This window comes from Mirounga angustirostris, unplaced genomic scaffold, assembly GCF_029215605.1.
Source record: "Mirounga angustirostris isolate CCGP_5_RB_7025 unplaced genomic scaffold, mMirAng1.0.hap1 SCAF_13, whole genome shotgun sequence".
NCBI classification, from domain to species: Eukaryota; Metazoa; Chordata; class Mammalia; order Carnivora; family Phocidae; genus Mirounga; species Mirounga angustirostris.
In genome coordinates this window covers 34,864,776-34,885,990 of record NW_026991721.1, presented here as the reverse complement: position 1 = coordinate 34,885,990, position 21,215 = coordinate 34,864,776, and the positions used below count along the sequence as shown (strand labels likewise).

General features: G+C 37.6%; 2 protein-coding genes across 2 annotated transcripts in view; one reads left to right on the top strand and one right to left on the bottom strand.

Moving 5' to 3' along the window:
- GAS2 (growth arrest specific 2) overlaps window positions 1-7,340 on the top strand; it is a 128,087-nt gene extending 120,747 nt beyond the window's left edge. The window contains exon 8 of the mRNA XM_045894005.2: window positions 6,323-7,340. Within this exon, the coding sequence (XP_045749961.1) occupies window positions 6,323-6,541 (219 nt within the window). The 3' untranslated portion in view covers window positions 6,542-7,340. The remainder of the gene's footprint in view (window positions 1-6,322) is intronic.
- Window positions 7,341-12,041: 4,701 nt separating this feature from the next.
- On the bottom strand, window positions 12,042-20,603 carry SVIP (small VCP interacting protein). Its single transcript, XM_045894003.3, has 4 exons — window positions 20,428-20,603; window positions 18,291-18,341; window positions 16,894-17,007; window positions 12,042-12,837 (listed from the first exon to the last, which is right to left on the bottom strand). Exons 1-4 carry the CDS (start codon window positions 20,479-20,481, stop codon window positions 12,823-12,825), a joined length of 234 nt encoding a protein of 77 aa, XP_045749959.1. The 5' UTR covers window positions 20,482-20,603; the 3' UTR covers window positions 12,042-12,822.
- Window positions 20,604-21,215: the final 612 nt, after the last annotated feature.

Genomic DNA, 21,215 nt, shown 5'->3' with positions numbered 1-21,215 from the left:
TTTTTTTCATTTAGTAAAACATATGATTTTGTGTGATTTACATAGATTTCAGCTGTGCCTTGTCAACAAAAACTGAGCTGATGTATTTCTGTTTCTAAAGACTAATGTTCCCAAGAAGAAGAAAAATTCATACTGTCCTTGCTTGAAGCTCCTTAATACCAACACATAATGTGATTCCAGTCTGTCTCTCCAAGCTACAAAATTAAGGGGAAAAAAAAATCTCCTTTCTGAAATCCTATTATATCGTAAGAGCCAGAGCTCTGGACCCCTGATACCACAGTGACCCCGGCATTGGTAGGGAGCTGTTGGTGAATCATTTCTATAACTTTAAAATTTTCCGTTGTGTTCTAACTTGATATGGGAGAATTACCTTATTTCCTTTCCATTTTTTCCCCTTTGAATTAAGTATCTGGATGAGTTACAGAACTGGTTGGTTATGAGATAATTTTTTACCTTATAATGTTAGGAAAATAAGATTGAAAGGTGGTGCTAAGAAAGCAGGCTTTAGATTGCACATTGTAACCTAACAAAACGTGCATTGTATCTAGTAAAACAGAGTTAGGACTTACTGGACATGTTATTAACACCTGCTGGGTCAATATATTAAGTGATTCACCCATCTTTAAATATTGGATTCTTTTTTAGAATAATAATTTCTGGAAGAGTACAACTCCTTAATTGTAAGGCCCTGCACTAGGTGGGGGATAAAGGAGATGTGATTTCTAGTGTGGCTCTGGGGAGCCCCCTGTGTGCCCCTTTCTTCTCCTGTTCGTACACCTGTGAAATGAGAGAATTGCCAATGGCCTCAGTGTTGTTTTTACTCTCTTTATTTTAATAAGGCATATCTGTAGGTTACCAGGCACCTAGTAGGTGCTCTAATACTAAGACTCTATTTCATCTAAGATAAAGGGTTCCCTGTTGCTGATGCATACAATAGAGGCCTCCTTGGAAAACAACACATAATTGCATCAGAATAGGACAAGGCATAAAGCAAATGCCCTTGATAAGAATGAGAATTTTTTCCCCCATTACTGAAAGAAATTATTAAAAAACAAAACATGACTTTGAGGCATACTGGTTCTCTTCTTGGGCAAGGAATATATACCACTCATAGCCACCAAAAAAGAAAATATTTGCAGTGTCTCCAACAACCCAGATCTGCTTAAACTTCATCAAGGCCATTGGGAGAAACGTGGAGACAGATTTTTGTTATTGTTTTGTTTTGTTTTTTTCCTTTCAGTATTGAGAGATGTTGCTAAGTCAGTAATGAATCTTCTTCCTTTTGGTAGGATCAAAGGCACCGTGAGGAATGAGGCCCCCTGTAAAAACTAGCAACAGAAGGGGTAGGCCTAAGCTGCAAGCAAACACTACCACTTTGCAACATGCAGTCTTGGAGAAGATTTGTAGCAATTCTAACTTATTTTTCTTTGCTTGAGAAGAAATGCACCAAACAACAGCACAAAAAACCAATACTAAATACTCAGTTGCCATGTGCATGGATGCTACCAGTCAAGATGAGTTATCTTTTGGAATGGAGAACACAAAATTGTTCAATATTGTGAAGCATTAAAAATAAAGGCACTGTAACTAAACAGAGAATCAAAGCCTAGTCCTACTTAGACCGACAGCTATCTGGCTATAAATATATTCTGTCCTATTACCTGCACTTGACACATGTTTATTTCTGAAGTAATTGGGACCACTACAAGATAATCTTCTGAAATGAAATTCGATGTGTATATGGGGTTTATTAGAACATAGCACCATAAATCATTTTACATGGGCATTTAATTTGCTTAAGCTGCTTATTACTGTTTCTGACATTGATAGTTCCTTGTCTGTGCAAATTTCACTAGTAAGCAACTAAGCAGATATGAAAATCCAAGTCTAAGAGTTTCACAGAATCAGTGGGTGTGGCCTAATGGGAAAAAAAACCGATTCTCGTTCAGTTCTTCCATTGATTTGTGCCACAGGTTGCTTAAGGGCATCAGTTCTTCTAAAAGCATCAGTTTTCCCATCTAAAAATGGAGTAATGCTGAAAATGACATCATCAGTTAAGCAAAGTTAGGTAGAGCCTGTGGAAATATACACAAGAAAGAGTATTAATATGATTATAATATTGATACTGCTCTGAGCTCGCATATGGGAGATTTAAGAAAGAAGAAATCTATCATCACTCTCTTCAGAGATCTCACATGTTATTAAAAGAGGCAGGCAGGTAAATTGGCAATTACAGTAGATTGAGTGAAACAATGAAATCACGTGTAATCTAAACAGCATACAGCAAGGAAGCATTCACTTATCTGGTAAGGAAGGTGATCGTGGAGAATTTTTCAGGCAGAGGTGATGTTTGAATTAATGTTTGTGGTCCTGTTAAGTAGGGAGGGCAAAGCAGAAAAGACACTCTACATTTAGGGGCAAACATGCAAAAGCATGAAAGGCTGTGTTATCTGGGAACATAGAACTAAAATAATTCATGTGTCCCAGAGCTCAAGGAAGGGCGGGTGAGGCTGGCAGGAGTGGTCTTGGTGAATAATGTATGCAAATAAAGGGAACTGAATATTAGCCTATAGGGGAGAGGGAGCTAGTGAAGGCATTTAGGCAGGAGACAATCAAACAGGCATTTATGGAATTCCCTTTGGTGGGAATGGATTTGCTAAATTCAGACAGGCTAGAGGCAGTGAGATCCTTACAGTGGCCCACGGAAAAAGTTGAGGTGCTGAAATGAATGGCAGCAACAATAACATAGATGCTGAGAATCATTCTGGGGAGAAATGAATGTTTTTGGTGTCTGACTAGTTACGGAGAATGCTCATCCTACCGACTCTTTTAGGAAAGGCCTGTGGAGCCTTCAGTTGAAGGGGGAAGGTGGTGGACTGGTTATGCCCTTGCATTTGGAAGCTCAGGGAAGAGGCAAGGGCCAGAACTATAATTTGAGAGACTAAAGCAGATAGTAGAGAAAGCTGCGAGGTTCCAGATACAGCGTGGTCAGAGTGAGAAAAGCAGTGGAGAAAGGACAGAATCCTTCAGAATCATTTGCAACAGCAAAGCTTAAAAGTAGGCAGAAGAAATAGAACCTATGAAAGAGGCAGAGAAAGTACAAAGAGAGAGGTAGGAGGAAGTCCAGGAGAGGGAGTCTTGTCAGAGAGAATAAAGGAGTAGGGAGTCTCACGGAAGGAGTGGTCAATACTATCAGATACCTTACTTGAGTGATCAAGAAAGACAAGGATTAAGGACCATCCATTGGATTTGACAATTCTAGAAACCATCTGATTCCCTTCAATGTGTAGTCAGTTAACAGGTGGCGGCAGAAGCAATGTGTAGTGGGCTGGACAGTGAATAGAATGTTGGAAGCGAAGACATCACGTGTAAGCTTACCAGAAAGCTCAGATGTAAGGAAAAGGTGTGAGAACAAAGAAGCCTGGGATGGAAGGAGCAGAGTTTTGCTTTGGACAAGAGTGAGAAAGGCTTGGGTATGTTTATCCCCTGAAGGATAAGGACTATTGTACAATAAGTTGGAGAGAGAGAGTAGAGAGATGGGATGTTTGATGCAGGAACTTCTGCATGGTGGTAATGGGAATTAGGACATATGGGGAGGAGTTGACTTTGGATGAAGGACTTCTTTCTGTGATGAAGAAAGTGGAGAAATGGATAAGTACAGATTGGAGTAAATTAGCCAGTGGAGATGCTAAGAGAGAAAGCCATGCTTGATGGTGAAGCCAACAGCAGAATGAGGATGACAGAGATGGGTAGTGTGTTTGAGAATAGGGAGAAGCAGGAAATGGAACTGACCAAAACCAAAAGGATCAATTAGGGCAATTGGCCTAATGTCACTAATCCCTGAGATGAAAAGAGTTCTTCCAGTGGGAGCTCAGCTTCTCTCCTGTGATTTAGAAGATTATACACTTAATCCAAGGCTGGGGTTTTGTAGGGCAAGCACTGTGGCAGGGAGAGAGGGTAGAGTTGAGAGTAGTGTGGTTTATAGCAGGTTAATTTTCTTTTAGGTTCAACAGTAGGGGTTTAGTTTAAGGAGATGGGGATGGGTGTTACTATTTTTTGAGACTTAGCACATACTAAGATAAGGCATGGAATTTAAATCTCTACAGTCAAGGATGTAAATGCTTATGGCTGTGAAATCTTAATCCCATGCTTGAAACTGTTGTTCAGTTTGACCACTGACCTTCTTAGCAAATTATAGGTTGTTGATTCACTATTGAAAGGATATGGAAGAGAAGGTGGGCAGAAATTTAATTTCCCATGTTATTCACATTCAGCATAACTCTGTTTCATGCTGGATCCACTTCGCATGCGTGGATTCATTAAAGAATCTGCAGGAAGAGTTTGTACCTAAATGATCGTATATGCCAAGCAGAAAAACATTTCTTTCACTGTTTTCCAGAGTTAACGAATTGTCTAAAAATTGTACTGACTGGTGATTCCTTCTGGTTGAAATAGCCTGCTCATAGTCAAGTGAATTTGGGCACTCTGCCAGGCATTCATAGCTAGGATGTTTAGAGGCAACTCTTAAATGTAATTTACAGGGCTAGGAGGTGCCAGAACATCAACAAGAGGCACAGCTGTTTTCTAGAACAGAGGGAGAAAGGGGCAGGGTACTGTTTGGGTGCCCGCCTTTGCAGTTTTTGTCCCGGTAACTCCAAGTTTTGGAAGTAAGCGGTAGAGGCACACACAGGAGCTTGTGGGGACGGAAGTAGGTCAGTCAAATTAGCAAAAGCCTTGATGGATTTCGCTTTACAAAGAACTGTTGTGGGACAAGGATTAGACTGCAGTCAGGAAATCTGGGTACTAGTCTCAGCAAATCACACCAAAGATCTGGGCCTCAGGATCTTCATCTGAAAAACAAGATCACGGTACCGTTGGCAGAACCAGGGGAGGCAAAAGAGTTACAGCTGAATCCTGACTCCTTTTGCCTGCTTTATATGACAGGGTTTTCCGCTGAGATTTTGTTTCACGAGTAGATTCTGGTGCCAAAATAAGTCTAAAAACTTCTAGTTAGATGTTTCTGAAGGTCCTTTCTAGTCTAATTCTAATTTTTATTCTCGAAATGAGAATAACAAGTAGAGTAAAATTTAACTCCAATTTCTTCATGAGTCTTGGTTTTTATTGATGTCCAGCACATTTTTGTTACTTTGCACAACATCTGAAACTGCTTCGCATCAACCACATGCATCAGGATTTAACTTGAGTCCATGGATGTATTTCTGGGAGTCTGCGAAACCCCTAAACACACATGCAAAATTTCGTGGATACAGGCATTCGAAAAAAGTCCAGAATTTCCATCAGATTCTCCACATGTAAATGAAAGCAGTGAGCACAAATCATCTTCCACTTGATGGGAGTAAGAAAAAAGCCTCCAGATCTTAAACTGCACAGCAAGAGAAATTCAAGTAGATTTGGTGAAAATGACTCCCAAATCCCCTCACACCACTCTATGTCCTTCCCAAGATTATAGTGCCAGTGTGGATTCATAATATTGTGGGCAGGGAACAGAGTCGGCAGGGTCTTTGATGATGGAGCAACATCTCCCCCTAACCTTACATTTTCTGATATTTGAAAAAAGCCAAGATCAAATTCTTTGGCTCTCCATGCCAAACCTCTACAGCTCTGGCATGTTTTTACTAGATAAAAAGAACCATATATTCTTCACTTTTTAAATCTGTAGCCTTGTTAATCTGGAACTCTACATGGCCCATAGGCCTGAAGGTAAGTGATTTTTTTAAGTAATTAGAAAAAATAAGAGTAAAGGGAAACATAAACGTTTGGCCATTCAACAACATCTGGCCTTGAAGGGCTCAGTGACTGGGGAAGACTTAAAATTTTTTGAGTGCATTTCTCTTCTATTTCATATTGAGTATTTGTGTGATTATTCACATTATATTCAATGGCAGACATTTCCATGGTCTTTTGAGTCCTGGTTCAGAGGGGAATAACTTGGTGGGAATAATGGAACACTTATCTGAGGCAGTGGGCAGAAAATGGGGGCAGTGATGAGGCTATAACGGAACATCAGAGAGAAGCTTCTGGACACATTCAACCAAACAAGGGATTATACATAGATCCGGATTCCCGTAGCAGGGTGAAGCTGAATTCTGGGGATGTGTACCCGTGATCCACTTGCATGGGAAAGACAAAGCTTCTTTCACAAACTCTATGCTAACTCAGACACTATCCACCAAGTAGGAAAACAATGGGGCATGAAAAACAAGACAGACAAAAAAACAGTAACAGGGCTAGAAATGAAGGTTGATTTGAGATACTGTAAGAATTCGCAGAATGTAATCCTTTTGTTCTCCTTTCATTTCAGATGCTGCATAACAAACATGTCATGGTCCGTGTGGGAGGAGGATGGGAAACGTTTGCAGGGTATTTGTTGAAACACGACCCCTGCCGCATGCTGCAGATCTCCCGTGTGGATGGCAAAACATCCCCCATCCAGAGCAAATCTCCAACCCTTAAGGACATGAATCCGGATAATTACCTGGTGGTCTCTGCCAATTATAAGGCTAAGAAGGAGGTTAAATGAAACTAGTTGGTCGCTGCAAGGGGACTCTCATAATGGCCTGTACCCACTTCTCCAGTGTAGTCAGTTTAGTTCACACGCTCTGAAAATTACTTTGGAAAAAGGCGTTAACAGACAGAAAAATGTCGTTATCATTGAAAAGCGTTCAGAGAGTAGCACTATTTATTTTGATGCTTCTGTAGAAAACGACCAATTAAAAGAAATTCTAAACTCAGATTTAAATTAGAAAAAGTGTAGGCAAATTATTATTTCTCAATATGTGAACACAGTCTTTAGTACATTATTAGAAATACAATTTTAGCTAGAGATAAAAACTGCTCTTAGAAGAAAATATTTAGGATTTCTACATCAGCCAACAGGAATTACCTGCCTTATGTCTACAAAAAGCACCCCAGACACTTTTATAATTGCAGGATTTTTAAGCTAATTTTTTTTAAAAAGTGACAATTAGTGTGATAATGTGCTACTAAAAAATACTCAACAGCACTATAAATAAGTAGAGTGTTAACAACAGTAATACTTTACTGGAAAGGCCACTTCAGAAAAGTTTACATTCGCTTGGAAGATTGCCTTAAAGTTTATTCCTTATCTATGGCCAAATATCTGGGGTACTTTTGGAAGTTTTCAGTACACCCCTTAAAGAATTGCTCATGAAGTGTTTCACACATTCCTTAGCACATGGCTGTGTTGAGACTGACTTAGTATAATTCACACACATAAGCTGACATACATTTATATTTTGACAGAGGAAATTGTACAGTCAAATGTTCATTGACTTCATGTTATTTTAAAGCATTTTCATATGAAAATATATCTTTAGTTAATCCTACTTTGCTATGCTGTCTAGTAAAGTAAATTTACTGTAGCTGATGATGTTACAGACTTACGTATACCCTTGTATACCTAGGACAGGGCTGTTTTGTACCCATAAACAGCAAACTATTGTCCTCACTGATTCAAGAATTAAAAAAGATAAATTAAAAAATATTATCTGTCTCTATATCAATGCTTCATTCTCAAATAAAGATCATCTTCAAATGGCGACTTTCCCTGAGAGTTCTAGGAAGGGTCAAATTAGGGTTAGCTAGTGCTTCTTCACTTTGGGCAGCTGGGTGATGGCATGGTTTGTGCACCTCAGCAGAAAATCTAGATACTATCATAGGTAAATCCCTTAAGTGCTAGCCTAGGTATCATAAATATAGGCAGAGTTAATTTGTCATTTCCTCATTTTTTAACAACAACCAAAAATCCACCTTTCTGCCTCCAGAAAGGGAGGAAGTATCTCAGTTTGTCACTGGACTGATTTAGTCAAAGTACACACAACCTGTTATTTGTGAAGTTTTTAAACAACAGGCATTGTATAATTTGGTGGTGCTGGAAGTGGGAGAATCATTCTGGGGAAAAAAATTTAAAGTTCTGTCAGAAATTAAATCACCTTGGAACAGTAATAATTGTAATATCTTTTAAAATACATTGAGTGATTTGATTTTTATGTTACTTAAATTAATATTAGCATTGAATTTCTCTGTATCCGCAATGTTTTCATCAAAACTTTCTCCTGTGCTTACATTTTTCCATAAACATATCTGTCTTTAATAATTAAAATGTCATTAATTTAGTTTAAAAATGTATAGGTTAACAAAAATAATATTAATCCCTTCATCTATTGTGTTTTCTATGCTAATGTACCAAATTACCAGAAACTTAGTGGCTTAAACAACACAAATTTATTGTTATAGATTCATAGGTGAGAAATTTGAGATGGTTTCACTGGGCTAAAATCAAGATGTCAGCAGGACTGTGATCTCTTCTGAGGAGCCTAGGAGAGAATCCGTTTCTTTGCTTTTTCCGCTTTCTAGAGGCTGCCTGATTTCCTTGGCTCATGTCCTTCCTCTGTCTTCAAAGCCAGCAATATGGTATCTCAATGATACTTGTTTATTCACATCTCTTTGGAACCACAGGTTGGAAAGATTTTCTGCTTTTAAGGATCCATGTGATTAGATTGGGTCCACCTAGATAATACAATATAAAATCTCCCCCATTTTAAGGGCATTAACTGAATCACATTTGCAAAATACCTTTTGCCATAAACATGCTATGGTCCCAACCATTTAGATTTTTTTTTTAACTTCTCAACTGTGCTTTGTAGGTTTTAGTTCAGATCTTTTACTTCCTTTCTCCTAAGTATTTTATTCTATGTGATACTATCATTGAAATTATTGTTTTTTTAATTATTGTTATGTTAATCACCATACATTACATCATTAGTTTTTGATGTAGTGTTCCATGATTCATTGTTTGCGTATAACACCCAGTGCTCCATGCAGAACGTGCCCTCTTTAATACCCATCAGCAGGCTAACCCATCCTCCCACCCCCCTCCCCTCTAGAATCCTCAGTTTGTTTCTCAGAGTCTATCGTCTCTCATGGTTCGTCTCCCCCTCCGATTTCCCCCCTTCATTCTTCCCCTCCTGCTATCTTTTTTTTTTTAACATATAATGTATTATTTGTTTCAGAGGTACAGATCTGTGATTCAACAGTCTTGCACAATTCACAGTGCTCACCATAGCTTAATTTTAAGATTTATTACTTGCATATAGAAATAGAAATGACATTTTCATATATTTAGTATTCTGGAACCTTTCCAAACTCATTAGTTCTACAGATTTGTGTGTACTTAAGAATTGTCTACATGAGATGCATGGTATTTTTTAACCTACTTTAAGTATGTCTGTTACTTATAACCTAGCTATCTGAGAAATGTAAAATGAGAAAAGAGCACCTTAGGAATTAGGTAGAGTAAGGAGTTAGGATAACTGGACTTCTGATTTATGTGACAAAACAGATTTCAGAAAAATAGCCTAGAAAGAGTCAGTCTGTGTGCAAAATTAATCTGTTCCATTTGAGGTATGTTTGAAAATGTTGAAAGTGCTAAGTGGGCTCAAACCTGTCTGTGACTAGAGGACATTAATTTGAAACTTAAGTATGGTGCTATAAAAATAGGCAATACAATCAGGGATATAATAAAGTGTCATATCCAGGTCAAGTAATTTATGAATATTCAGTTCTCAGACAATAATAATCATATTTAGAGGCAATATTTGCAAGATGAAACATATCTAGAATAAGGAGAACAGGATAATAAAAAGTTATGTCATATGAGAAAGTTAAACTGTTTGAGTTGTTGAAACAAATCTCTCTGAATCAACCCAAAACTCGTTCAAAGTCTGTGAAATACACAAATGCCTTCTTAGTGGCTTTTGAGAATGTCAAAGAAAATGGCTATGGAGCCACATTTGAATCAACTTAAAGCACATGTGGTCATGGGAATTTGAGATGCTTGTTTGAAAATGTTAAAAAAAACACCGCACACCTTAAATGTCAACACAGATAGGGATGCCTATCTACCTACCTGTCTCTTACTGACCTATTTATGCAGATATTATTTGAAACTAAAACTGACAAGTTACTTTTTCTTCAAAGGGCACAGGATAATTCTTAGTGAAGATAAACAAGTTGAACTGTTGGAGGAGAAAAGGAAAATTCAAAGCTGACATCAATTCTCCTGGGGTATCAAGGATGATAGCTAGAACCTTTATATTATTTTGCTCTCTCTCTAGAAAACAGGACACTAACAATATCATTCCTCCTTTTGAGTATAGAAAAAGAAGCATGCCTTGCTATAAATTCAGGGATTTTATGATCATACCAATAGCCTTTAGCTCTGTTGTTCTCATTCATCCCAAAGAGATGAAAGTGTCATGGTTTCCTTAACCATTTACCCAAGTTCTAATTATTTAATACATAGTAAAGATAAAATTTTGTTAAAGAGATGGCCAAAGTCAATTTTTATATAGGAAAAATGTATATTTGTGTCCGCATAAGGCAATACAGATTTATAACAAACCATGTGTGTGAAAACTATTAATTACATTCCAAATACAATCGGTGGAACCATAGCAGCACATATAGATGTTTAAAAAAAAACATGCAGCATGTCAACAAAGGGGCTGTGTGATAATATACAACTTTTTGTTACCAGTCATATTAGTTTGATGATTAGAATTAAGAAGCAGTAGTTTTAGCATTTTACATCTTAACATGATAGTTAACAAATATGTATTTTACTGTTTCAGTTATATTTTAGTAATTTGTTGGAGGGTTTGGGTGACATATTAAGCATTACACCATGTTTTCCTATTTAAATTATGATTTATGGGAAATTGGTTCCAAGTTAAGGTTTCCATCAGGAACTGATTCATAACTTGATGAGGGAGATGCTTGGATGTCTATGTACAATTTTTTTTTAAGTAGTCACTTACTAGTTTCTTACCAAGCATCTCATCTCCTCTTTTCCCTTCCCCTTCCTAAAACTACTCTTAACGTTTTAGTATTATCACTTAGCCCATGTATCCCATGTGGTTTTGGGGAAAGCTGATTATAACCCATGGAGGCAGGCCATGCATGATTGGCTGGAGCAGCATATCCCATTGTTCCCAGAAGGCAATACACCACCAAATCATTCATGGTTCAATAGTAAATAAGCATGGTATTTGGATATAAACTCCATTAGAAATAGGGCATTATCCCCTGGATATAAACCTTTGTTTACACCAACCCAAGCTGTAATTCTTAAGATGTAGTACAGATAAAATTATTCTTTCTATATTAAAGCAGAAGAAAGGATTTGCACAGTTCAAGGATAATATGCTCTGGTTCTATATCTATTCAGCTATTGAGGATCTTTTTTCCTTTCTGCCTTGGAAAAATTAATCATGTTCATAAAGTCAAGAATTTTATTTCTATAATACAATTTAATGATTTCACTATCCTTTGTGAACAAAAATACCACTAATCTTCTAAAGGATGAAGAAAATTGAGCCTGTATAAATGTATGTCTCGACTGGATATTCATAAACTATTTTATACCACAATAGAAAAAAGTAATTTTTCCAATCAAGAGTCAAGACTTAGAGTTCAAACTCTTTAAAATTAACATATACAATATACTGCTATATGACGTAAGTCTTGTGGGAAGGATGAGCACAATAATGGCTTGATTTTCTTTTTGTAAATCAAGTGAGCTGGTCTATTTAATTTATAATTCCTATTGGCACTTACTATGTATGAATTCTAATTTAGGACTCAGATTGTGGCCCTGTCATCCAAAAGAGCAACCAAATTAAAAGATACAGCAATTCTTCTATTTTAGCTTATTATATACTAGAAACACTCAAAAAACAAAAATGCTATAAACTCATGTTACTAATAAACACAAATCTGAAAAATTTATGACTCTGAATCCCATAGAATTACCTCATAGTATTTTTATGTTTAAAGTAGACCTTTTAAAATACAGTACCTACATGTTTCTATTTCAATACATTCACATTTGCATTGGCAATTTCATATCTGTACAAATCTTATGATCATTCTTTAATAAATATAAAAGAATAAAAACACCTGTGAAATTTGGACAAATATACTACTACTCAGTATAGCCCATCCAGATTCTTAGTTTAATTCATTCCGTTTCTACAAAGATCTTTAGAGCTGAATCTGATATTGTGTAATAGTACATCACTGCCCTCTGATGGTACTACTAATATATAATTTTAGATTCAGCAAGCAAAAAAACAAATTTATTGCAATGTAAAACACCAAATGTTAATTTTATAAGCCACAGAAATAGAAAATAAATAAGGAGAAATTCATAATTTTCTACAAATTTTCATTACTTAGCAAGTTATAAAAATTTACATTGTTCCTTCACATAAGCCCTTCAAATGATTTTTCAAAATTTTCCCTGATGACCAGTTTAAAGGCACAAAGTCCATAAGTTTAAGCGAAAGCCTTCACAGATAATGAAATAAAGAGATACAAGGCTAAGCAGAAAACTATAGACTGCGAGGTCATTTTATAAAGGAGAGAAAATACAATGGCAAATTTTAATGTCTGAGATGTATGCAGACTTTTTACATGCGATATATATTTATTCACTATTTAGGTCCATGTTTTAACTACTAAAAAATGGCAAATTGCCTACTGCCTGCAGAAGAGCAAATATAAGAAAATAAGTATTTAATGAAAGGTCTGGCATTTTCTAAGTTTGAAAATCAAAAGCATTTTCAGTATATCAATATTGAAAAAGCACTGACTGCATTTCATGGCACTCAAATTGCAAAGTCTGAATCTTCGTTTATTCAGAGAAGAAAGTAAGCTGAGGACGTCCACTTGATTGCAGATATTAGTTATTGGCAGTAGACTTTTCCACTCATGTTATGCTTATGAAACTGTCCACTAGAAAAGATAAAAATATATGGGGAAAAAGTAAATTTTTTTAAAGTTATGTGAAAATATCCTTGTGAACAAAAATAGGAATGTGGGCTATACAAATGCAAAATGATTTCTGTGTGTGGCAGTGAGAAGTATAATTTTACAATATGGTCAAACTTCTGAAATAAGACATATGATTGTTTAAAAACATAAAGAAGTAAAACAAAATATCTGGGCAGATTAATGGGTGGCTAAATCCCAAATATCCAATAATCAGTTCAGGAAAAATAAAACAAAACACCACAAAATAAAAACAATGAAACCTATAAAATAAAAATAGAGGAATTCTTGTTTGAGGCAGGGAGGCAAGAACTAGCAGAAATTAAGCAATGGTTTGGCAAAGTCTTTTCCTTGCTTGACCTGAGAAACTTTGTTGTTCTATTCAATCAACTCTATCAAATCTGCAGTAGTAAATTCTGAAAAGAGCCCCTGGGATGGTACCAGGTATTTACCAGTCTCTTGAGCAGTGGTTTTCATGTACATCCAAGGAATTTTATTGGGTGTTACATATTTTTTTAAAATCTGTATTTAAGTTTTGAAAATTCAGGGTTAATCCAAGTAAAGTTGCTTTTGTTTATTTTAGGACCTCTTAGAGACTTGAACACTGTGCCTTTTTTAATCTCTAAGAAAAGGATTCAGGATACAAGATGGGATCCAGGATTTTAAAATAGATTTTTTTTAAACATAGGACTCTTATTTCCCACAATATATCTCTGAAGACACTAGAGTAGTGATTCTCAATCTGGTTTGGCTTAGGCTACCTTGAGGGGCTCAAAAGAGTCTTGATGACTAAACTCCACTCTCAGAGATTCTGATTGGTATGAGGTGGGACCCAAGAGTCAACCTTGTTAGGAAGTTCCTCCTGAGATCCTACCATGCAGCCAGGGTTGAGAGCCACTGCCCGAGAGGTCTGCCATTAGTCCTGTACTGTTATATCCTGTACTGGTATTAGTGTGCACCCGGATGCCAGCATCACACTCACCTCTTAAAATAAGCCTTGCCACGGTGGAAGACAGTATGGGGGGCATCCCTCAAAAAATTAAAAATGAAATAACATATGATCCAGTAATTCCACTACTGGGTATTCACCCAAAGAAAATGAAAACACTAATTTGAAGAGATCTATGCACCTGTATGTTTACTGCAACACTCTTTACAATAACCAAGATATGAAAGCAATCTAAGTGTCCATCGCTAGATGAATGGATAAAATGTGCTGTGTGTGCCCTTCCCCCACACACAATGCGGACTATTACTCAGCCATTATAAAAAAAGGATGAGATCTTGCCATTTGCAACAACATGGATGGAATTAGTATTACGCTAAGTGAAATAAGTCAGACAGAGAAAGACAAAACAAAAAAAATTAAAAAGCAGAAACAGAGTCATAAATACAGAGACAAACTGATGGTTGCTGGTGGGGAGGGGGTGGGAGGATGGGCAAAATGGGTGAAGGGTAGTGGGAGATACAGGCTTCCAATTATGGAATGATAAGTCATGGGGAAAAAAGGTAGAGCTTGGAGAATACAGTCGATGGTACTGTAATAGGGCTGTATGGTGACAGATGGTAGCTACACTTGTGGTGAGCACAGCATAGTGTATAGACTTGTGGATCACTATGTTGTATACCTGAAACTAATGTAACATTGTGTATCAATAAAAAGAAATTAAAAAGATAAAAAATAAGGCTGCCTTTCCAGAAGATAGTGAGCATTGCCAATGCCAATTATCCTAGGCAGAGCTAGTCAGGAGATGAGTATGTGGAGTTCATGAAGACAGGGAAAGGACATGTTTTCCTCAGTCTATGGAGTCCAGTTGGGAAGAATCTAGCTACATAATAGGACCCTCCAGGCTAGCCTGCAGAACAGGCCCGGCAGCAGTCTTTAAAGGACCCTAGGCCAAGGGGTTTGAAAATTAAAGTCACACTCTGTCTTATGTTCCCCCTTCTGTTAGCTCTGAGCCTCTAAAAATTGATTTTGAACTTCACTGTATGCTTTTGATGATCTATGCAGATGGGTCAAGGAGAAAGGAGGACATCCCTTAAAGCTAGTGTATTAATGGTAGAAGTGATTAGGCATATTCCAAGGGAAAATGACACAGTGTGTAACAGGTGTGGTTTCTAAGAATGAGCCACTGTCCAACTTTGATGGCCTTGAGGGTGATTTTTATTAGTGGATCCAGAGAGCTTTCTTGTAAGAACAGTACACAAAGAAAATAGGTACTAAATTTAAAATTGGGATGATTTTATTCTGAGCACTTCTGAAGGGATCAGAAGCAGTACATGGCCTAATTTATTTCTAATCTATAGGCTTCAGGCTATGTTTCAGGTTTAATTAAGAAAGCTGCTTTCTTTCCTAGAGTTTAAAAGCTAATGTGAAATTTGTTAGTTTAGAATATGTCAAATAAGTACCCTCTTAATTCTGGCTACATATAAAGTATCTTTTTCTTACAACATTATATGTGATTTTGATTGTCGCACAGTCCCTCCATTTCTTCTATTATGAAAACACTGAAACTCAGCATCATTTCCAGTCCTACAATTTAATTTTCATAATTTTTTGTTTGTTTTTGAGAACCTTCTATTAAGTAAACCTGGTGGCACAGACCTATATCTTAGTGGAATAATTAAACATCTATATTTCTGATAAATATTTGGCTTTGTATCAACCGTTTTACTTTACAGATTTATTCTATTCTATTGTGGAGGCATATAAAAAAATATAAGCACAAAGGTCACAGTTATTTACCTTAACATTGAAACCAATTATTCTACACATTGTTAAAAATTAATGATAAAAAATTTGTTTTCTCTTAATTTCCTTTATTAAACAAAATTAGATGAATATACAATGGTGAAATACACACAGATAAATCTTATCCCTATGTGATATTCCTGAGCCAGAATCACCTCTGATCAGGAGGCTCCTAAATGGCCTGCCCCACAGGTTAGGAGGATATATACATGTATGTTTTTTTATATATAGTTTATATATAGTTTTAGAAGCAAAAAAAAAAAAAAGTATTGTGATAGTGATAGTGTTGTATGGTGACAGAGGGTAGCTACACTTGAAGTGAGCATAGCAAAACGTATTGAGAAGCTGCATCACTATGTGGTACACCTGAAACTAAGGTAACATTGTGTATTAACTAGACTTAAAAAAATTAAAAATTAAAAAAACAAATTGAGAAGCCAGTAAATCAGCTAAATAAGTGCTAATAAATCATTGACAAGTTAAATATAAACAACTGAAATTCAGGACACTGTCTTTTCACAAATATACTTAAGAAATTTATTTCCTTTAAAAATGGACCAAAGAATAAAATCTTAATATCTGGACAATTATTTTATTGAGTTTTAACAAGTAAAATAGAACCTTTATAGTCCTGCAGCCTGTAAAGCTCCCCACGTTCAGGGACCTGTTTAACTTGTCTATCATTATATTTCCCGTGTCAAGAACTGCAATTGCTACATTGGGAGGTGGGAGGTACATGTATCACACTTACCCTCCCATACACCCTATTATCCAAATTGACATTTACTTAACTATGATAATGAGTGACAATGGAAAGCTCAAAAACTTCAAATCACTGAGTGAAAAAATGTAGGTTATATTAAAAAAAAAGAATCCATAGTGTAATCCAATTTAGTAAGATTAATGTATAATGGATATTAAAAATGATGCCTGTCAAAATGACTTGGGGTGATTTTTATGTTCTTTATATTCCTCATATTAAGTTTCCTATATATTAATATTAATTATATAAAGTACTAAGACATAGCGTTAAGATAATCAGGAAAAACAATCTTTTTTCCTTTTGGGAAAAAGAAGGCAAATCTATTACAATGAATATTGGAATGTCCAAATAAATTGGCACTTCTTCCAATATCTATTATTCATGTTTTTAAATTAATTCAAAATTTCCTGATAATCCATTGCAAGAGGAAATTATCGAACAGACTGCTACTGAAGTTTTTAAAAACTCCAGGTAAATTAAACCTTAAGTAAATTTTAATACTTACCCTAAGCCCACCTTTTGGTGGGGGCCCAGATTCAGCCATTTGTTTTTCTATTTTTTCCTTTTTCTTTCTTTTTTCTTCCACAGACCGAACATCCAGAATGCCCCGGGATGCAGCCTTTAGAAAATTTATTAAGTGGTACAGAAAAACAACAAAAATCAGTATTTGGTATCCAAAAGGCATCTGTTGCTTTTTAGGTTTTTCTTTGGAGGTGAGGGGTTTTATCTTTGGTTATAAAGAACTAGACTATTTCTACAATGGCTTTATATGAAACATATTATCATTTTTTCATTGGGTATTTTTTCCTTAAATTTCACATCTGTCAGTGTTTTATAAGGCATCGTCATATTATCCCAAGGAAGAAGGGTATTTTTTTTCTTTTTCTTTTTTTTTATTATTATTTTTTATTGTTATGTTAATCCCCATACATTACATCATCAGTTTTAGATGTAGTGTTCCATGATTCATTGTTTGTGCATAACACCCAGTGCTCCATGCAGAACGTGCCCTCAATACCCATCACCAGGCTAACCCATCCTCCCACCCCTCTCCCCTCTAGAACCCTCAGTTTGTTTTTCAGAGTCCATCATCTCTCATGGTTCATCCACCCCTCTGATTTCCCCCACTTCATTCTTCCCCTCCTGCTATCTTCTTTTTTTTTTTTCTTAACATACATTGCATTATTTGTTTCAGAGGTACAGATCTGAGATTCAACAGTCTTGCACAATTCACAGCGCTTACCAGAGCACATACCCTCCCCAGTGTCTATCACCCAGTCACCCCATCCCTCCCACCCCACCCCCCACTCCAGCAACCCTCAGTTTGTTTCCTGCGATTAAGAATTCCTCATATCAGTGAGGTCATATGATACATGTCTTTCTCTGTTTGACTTATTTCGCTCAGCATAATACCCTCCAGTTCCATCCACGTCGTTGCAAATGGCAAGATCTCATTCCTTTTGATGGCTGCATAATATTCCATTGTATATATATACCACATCTTCTTTATCCATTCATCTGTCAATGGACATCTTGGCTCTTTCCACAGTTTGGCTATTGTGGACATTGCTGCTATAAACATCGGGGTGCACATACCCTTTCGGATCCCTACTTTTGTATCTTTGGGGTAAATACCCAGTAGTGCAATTGCTGGATCATATGGTAGCCCAAGGAAGAAGGGTATTAAAGGGGAATCTCACATTACAGAAGACATCTGTAATTTTCATGCATTAAATGATATAAATGCATTAATGTAACCTACAGAAATACAGAAATCATTCTGAAAAACGATTACATGTAAATTTACAGGTTATCAGACACCATTTTCATTAGAGATACTAGTAATAACTAGAATAAAGTATACAATTATCTACATGGGCAGAATTTTATTTCTACTCTTACCTCCTTCTGTCTTCTCTCTGCAGCCTCTGCAAGCTTTGCTCTTTTCTCTTCCTAAAGAAAATGTGTAAAAAAATGTTTTAAAATAAAATGAAACATTATCATGGATAATTTATATCTTAGAGATAATATAACCAATTTACAAAAATATTTAGTACTTGTTCAAAATGTCCCACTAAGACTGCCACTGTTTACAATGTTTATGAAATACCCAACTTCCTGAATTTCATTCTTCCAATCAATATATCTTCAAATAAGTACATAAGACACATATACATATTATATATGCATATATATATTCAGGTTGGCCTATAAAATAATTCATTTGCTTTTTTTAAAAAAAAAGAGGGGCTTACAAGCTAGTCAGGGCAATAATAAAACAAATGACATTTAATAAGACAAGGAAGGAAATACGTGGTTTGAAGTAGCCTGGTATTTTCAGGAAATGTTCATCAATGAAGTGAGCTAATCTCATTTTGTAGGACAGGAAGCCCTGAAGGAAATTAGTAAGAGGTACCGCTCCATGTTGGGAAACGGTGGATATTACTTTTTATATCATGTACTATTATTAATAATTATAAATTATAAATTCTTTAAATATATAAGACAGTAAATAGAATTCTCTTGGCAGCTGTGTTAATAGTTCCTTTGTTTTTCATACCACAATACATACATTTATTCATTCAACAGACAAATAGTTACTGAGCAACTATCATGCCTCTGGAACTTTTCTAGGTACTGAGGATGCAGCAGTGAAAAAACACAAACACTTCTACACAGATGGAACTTACATTCCAACGAGGGGACGCAGGTAAATATAATCAAGTAAATACATGTCTGTTAAATAGTAGTAAGTGTTTTGAGAAAATATAAAGAAGAGTATGGTGGGTAAGAAATGGAATGATGAGTGGCTGGTTTAGTTAGGGTGGCCCCCAATAAACTCCAAAGATAAAGTGACATTCAAGTAGTGCTCCATGTGTTTATCTGTGGGGAAGAGGGGGAGGGCTTAAAAAATGCTGGCATATTGGTATTTTCTCAACAGTCATAAAAACAAAATTAACAACACTTAAAAGCAACCGTAGCAAGAAAGACAAGGTAAACTTTCCCATATCGACTTCCAGGTCATTTTTAGTACCCATAATCAAATGGCTGAAGAGTTAATGTACTTCCCGAAACAACTCATTTCCTTCAACGAATTTTTAGATAGGAGAACAGAGGAATTTAGCTCTTCTGTTAGCAACAACCTGTAAGGACTATTAATGTAAAGATACTGTTGTAAATAGGAAGGTACAAAAGTATAAATGAATTGTACCACAAACCACCTAAGTGGGAATTCCAGCTACACAATGAATAATTTCTAGTATAAATATGTCCCAAATACTGCATGAGGCACATCTATTTTTAAAATGTATTCTTTTTTATCTAAAATTTATCGAAAAATTCTAATTTAAATACGTGAAAAATACTGGGCACCCGGTATTTTTATTTGCTGTACGTGGCAACGTTACAAATTGTACGCCCTTTACAAAGTAAAATCCGTACTGTTTTAAAAGAAGGAAGAACTCGAAAGAGAGGGAAATAGTAATGGGAAATCACTGATTACTACAATATCCAATAAAGCACAGGAGTGTAAGAGACTTTACTGAGCACCTTCTTTAAACAGTTGGTACAGACACAGGAAAACGCACATCTCCTAGAAGATTAAACACCCCCGCTGACGAAGAGAGCAATCCTTTTTGCACCCTGACTCCATCCACCGCATCGCCAAGAATGGCCCCCACACCGCACCGTCCGCGTACGCCTGCGTCCTACCAACTCCCAATTTCGCCCAAGTCTGCGAAAGGTAAACGCCCCGGAGCCGCCTTTGGACGATTTTTTGTAACGGAAGTGGAGAGAGCGACACGGAGGCGTCGGCGGCTCAGGTCCCAACGCCGGACCCAAGGTTCCTCGGAGCGCTTCCACGCGTCTTCGCCACCAGACACCCACCGGCAAGCTCTCCAGCCCGCGCCCCCGCTTCCAACGGCCCGGCCCGGGGCCCACAGCTCGGGGCCTCCCGGGGCGCCCCTCCGGAGAACAGGTGCGCGCGGCGCGGGTCCGCCGACTCGGGAACCGGGGGACGTGGGGACGCGGCCTTACTCACCAGGTCCGGCGAGGGAGGCGCGGTCTCCCCAGGACAGGGAAAACAGAGCCCCATCAGGAGAGCGGCTGGGGGTCCCTTTGGGGCCCGCCGCAGACCCGGCAGTGCGACCTGCGCGGTCAGACAGGCTTCCCAGGTTCGCCGCGCTCGCCCCGCCCCCACCCGGGACCGGCGCCTCGGCTCCGCCCCGCCCCTCTGCGGCAACGCCCCACCCCCGGCCCCGCCCTGTTCCACCCCTTTCCCGCGGCTCCACCCCTTTCCCGCGGCTCCGCCCCCCAACTCGTCACTCCGCCCCGCCCCCGCCTCTCGCCACCGCCCTCAAGAGGGGATTCCCCATCGCGCCCCGCCCAGCCCTGCCCTGCCAGGCGGCCGTACAAGGCCTCCGTGTGCGGAAAAGCCTGCTGCATTTGGGCAGAGAGAAGGGGAGAGAGAAATAGATACCACATTTTCTTTATTCATTTGTCAATGGACAGATTAAGTTGTTTCCATACGTTGCTATTGCAGTACTGGAATGAACATGAGGTTGCAGATACCTCTTCATGATAATGCTCTGGCTTCCTTTTGTCCATTACCCAAAAATGGGATTCCTGGATCATATATACGGTAGTTTTAATTTTAATTTCTAAGGATCTCCATAATATTTTCCATGGTGGCTGTACCAGTTGACAATCCCAGCAACAGCGCACAGGGTTCCCTTTTCTTCACATCCTCGCCAGCAATTCTCTCTTTTGTCTTTTTGGAAATAGACATCGTGGCAGGTGTGACTTGATACCTCATTGTGGTTTTGATTT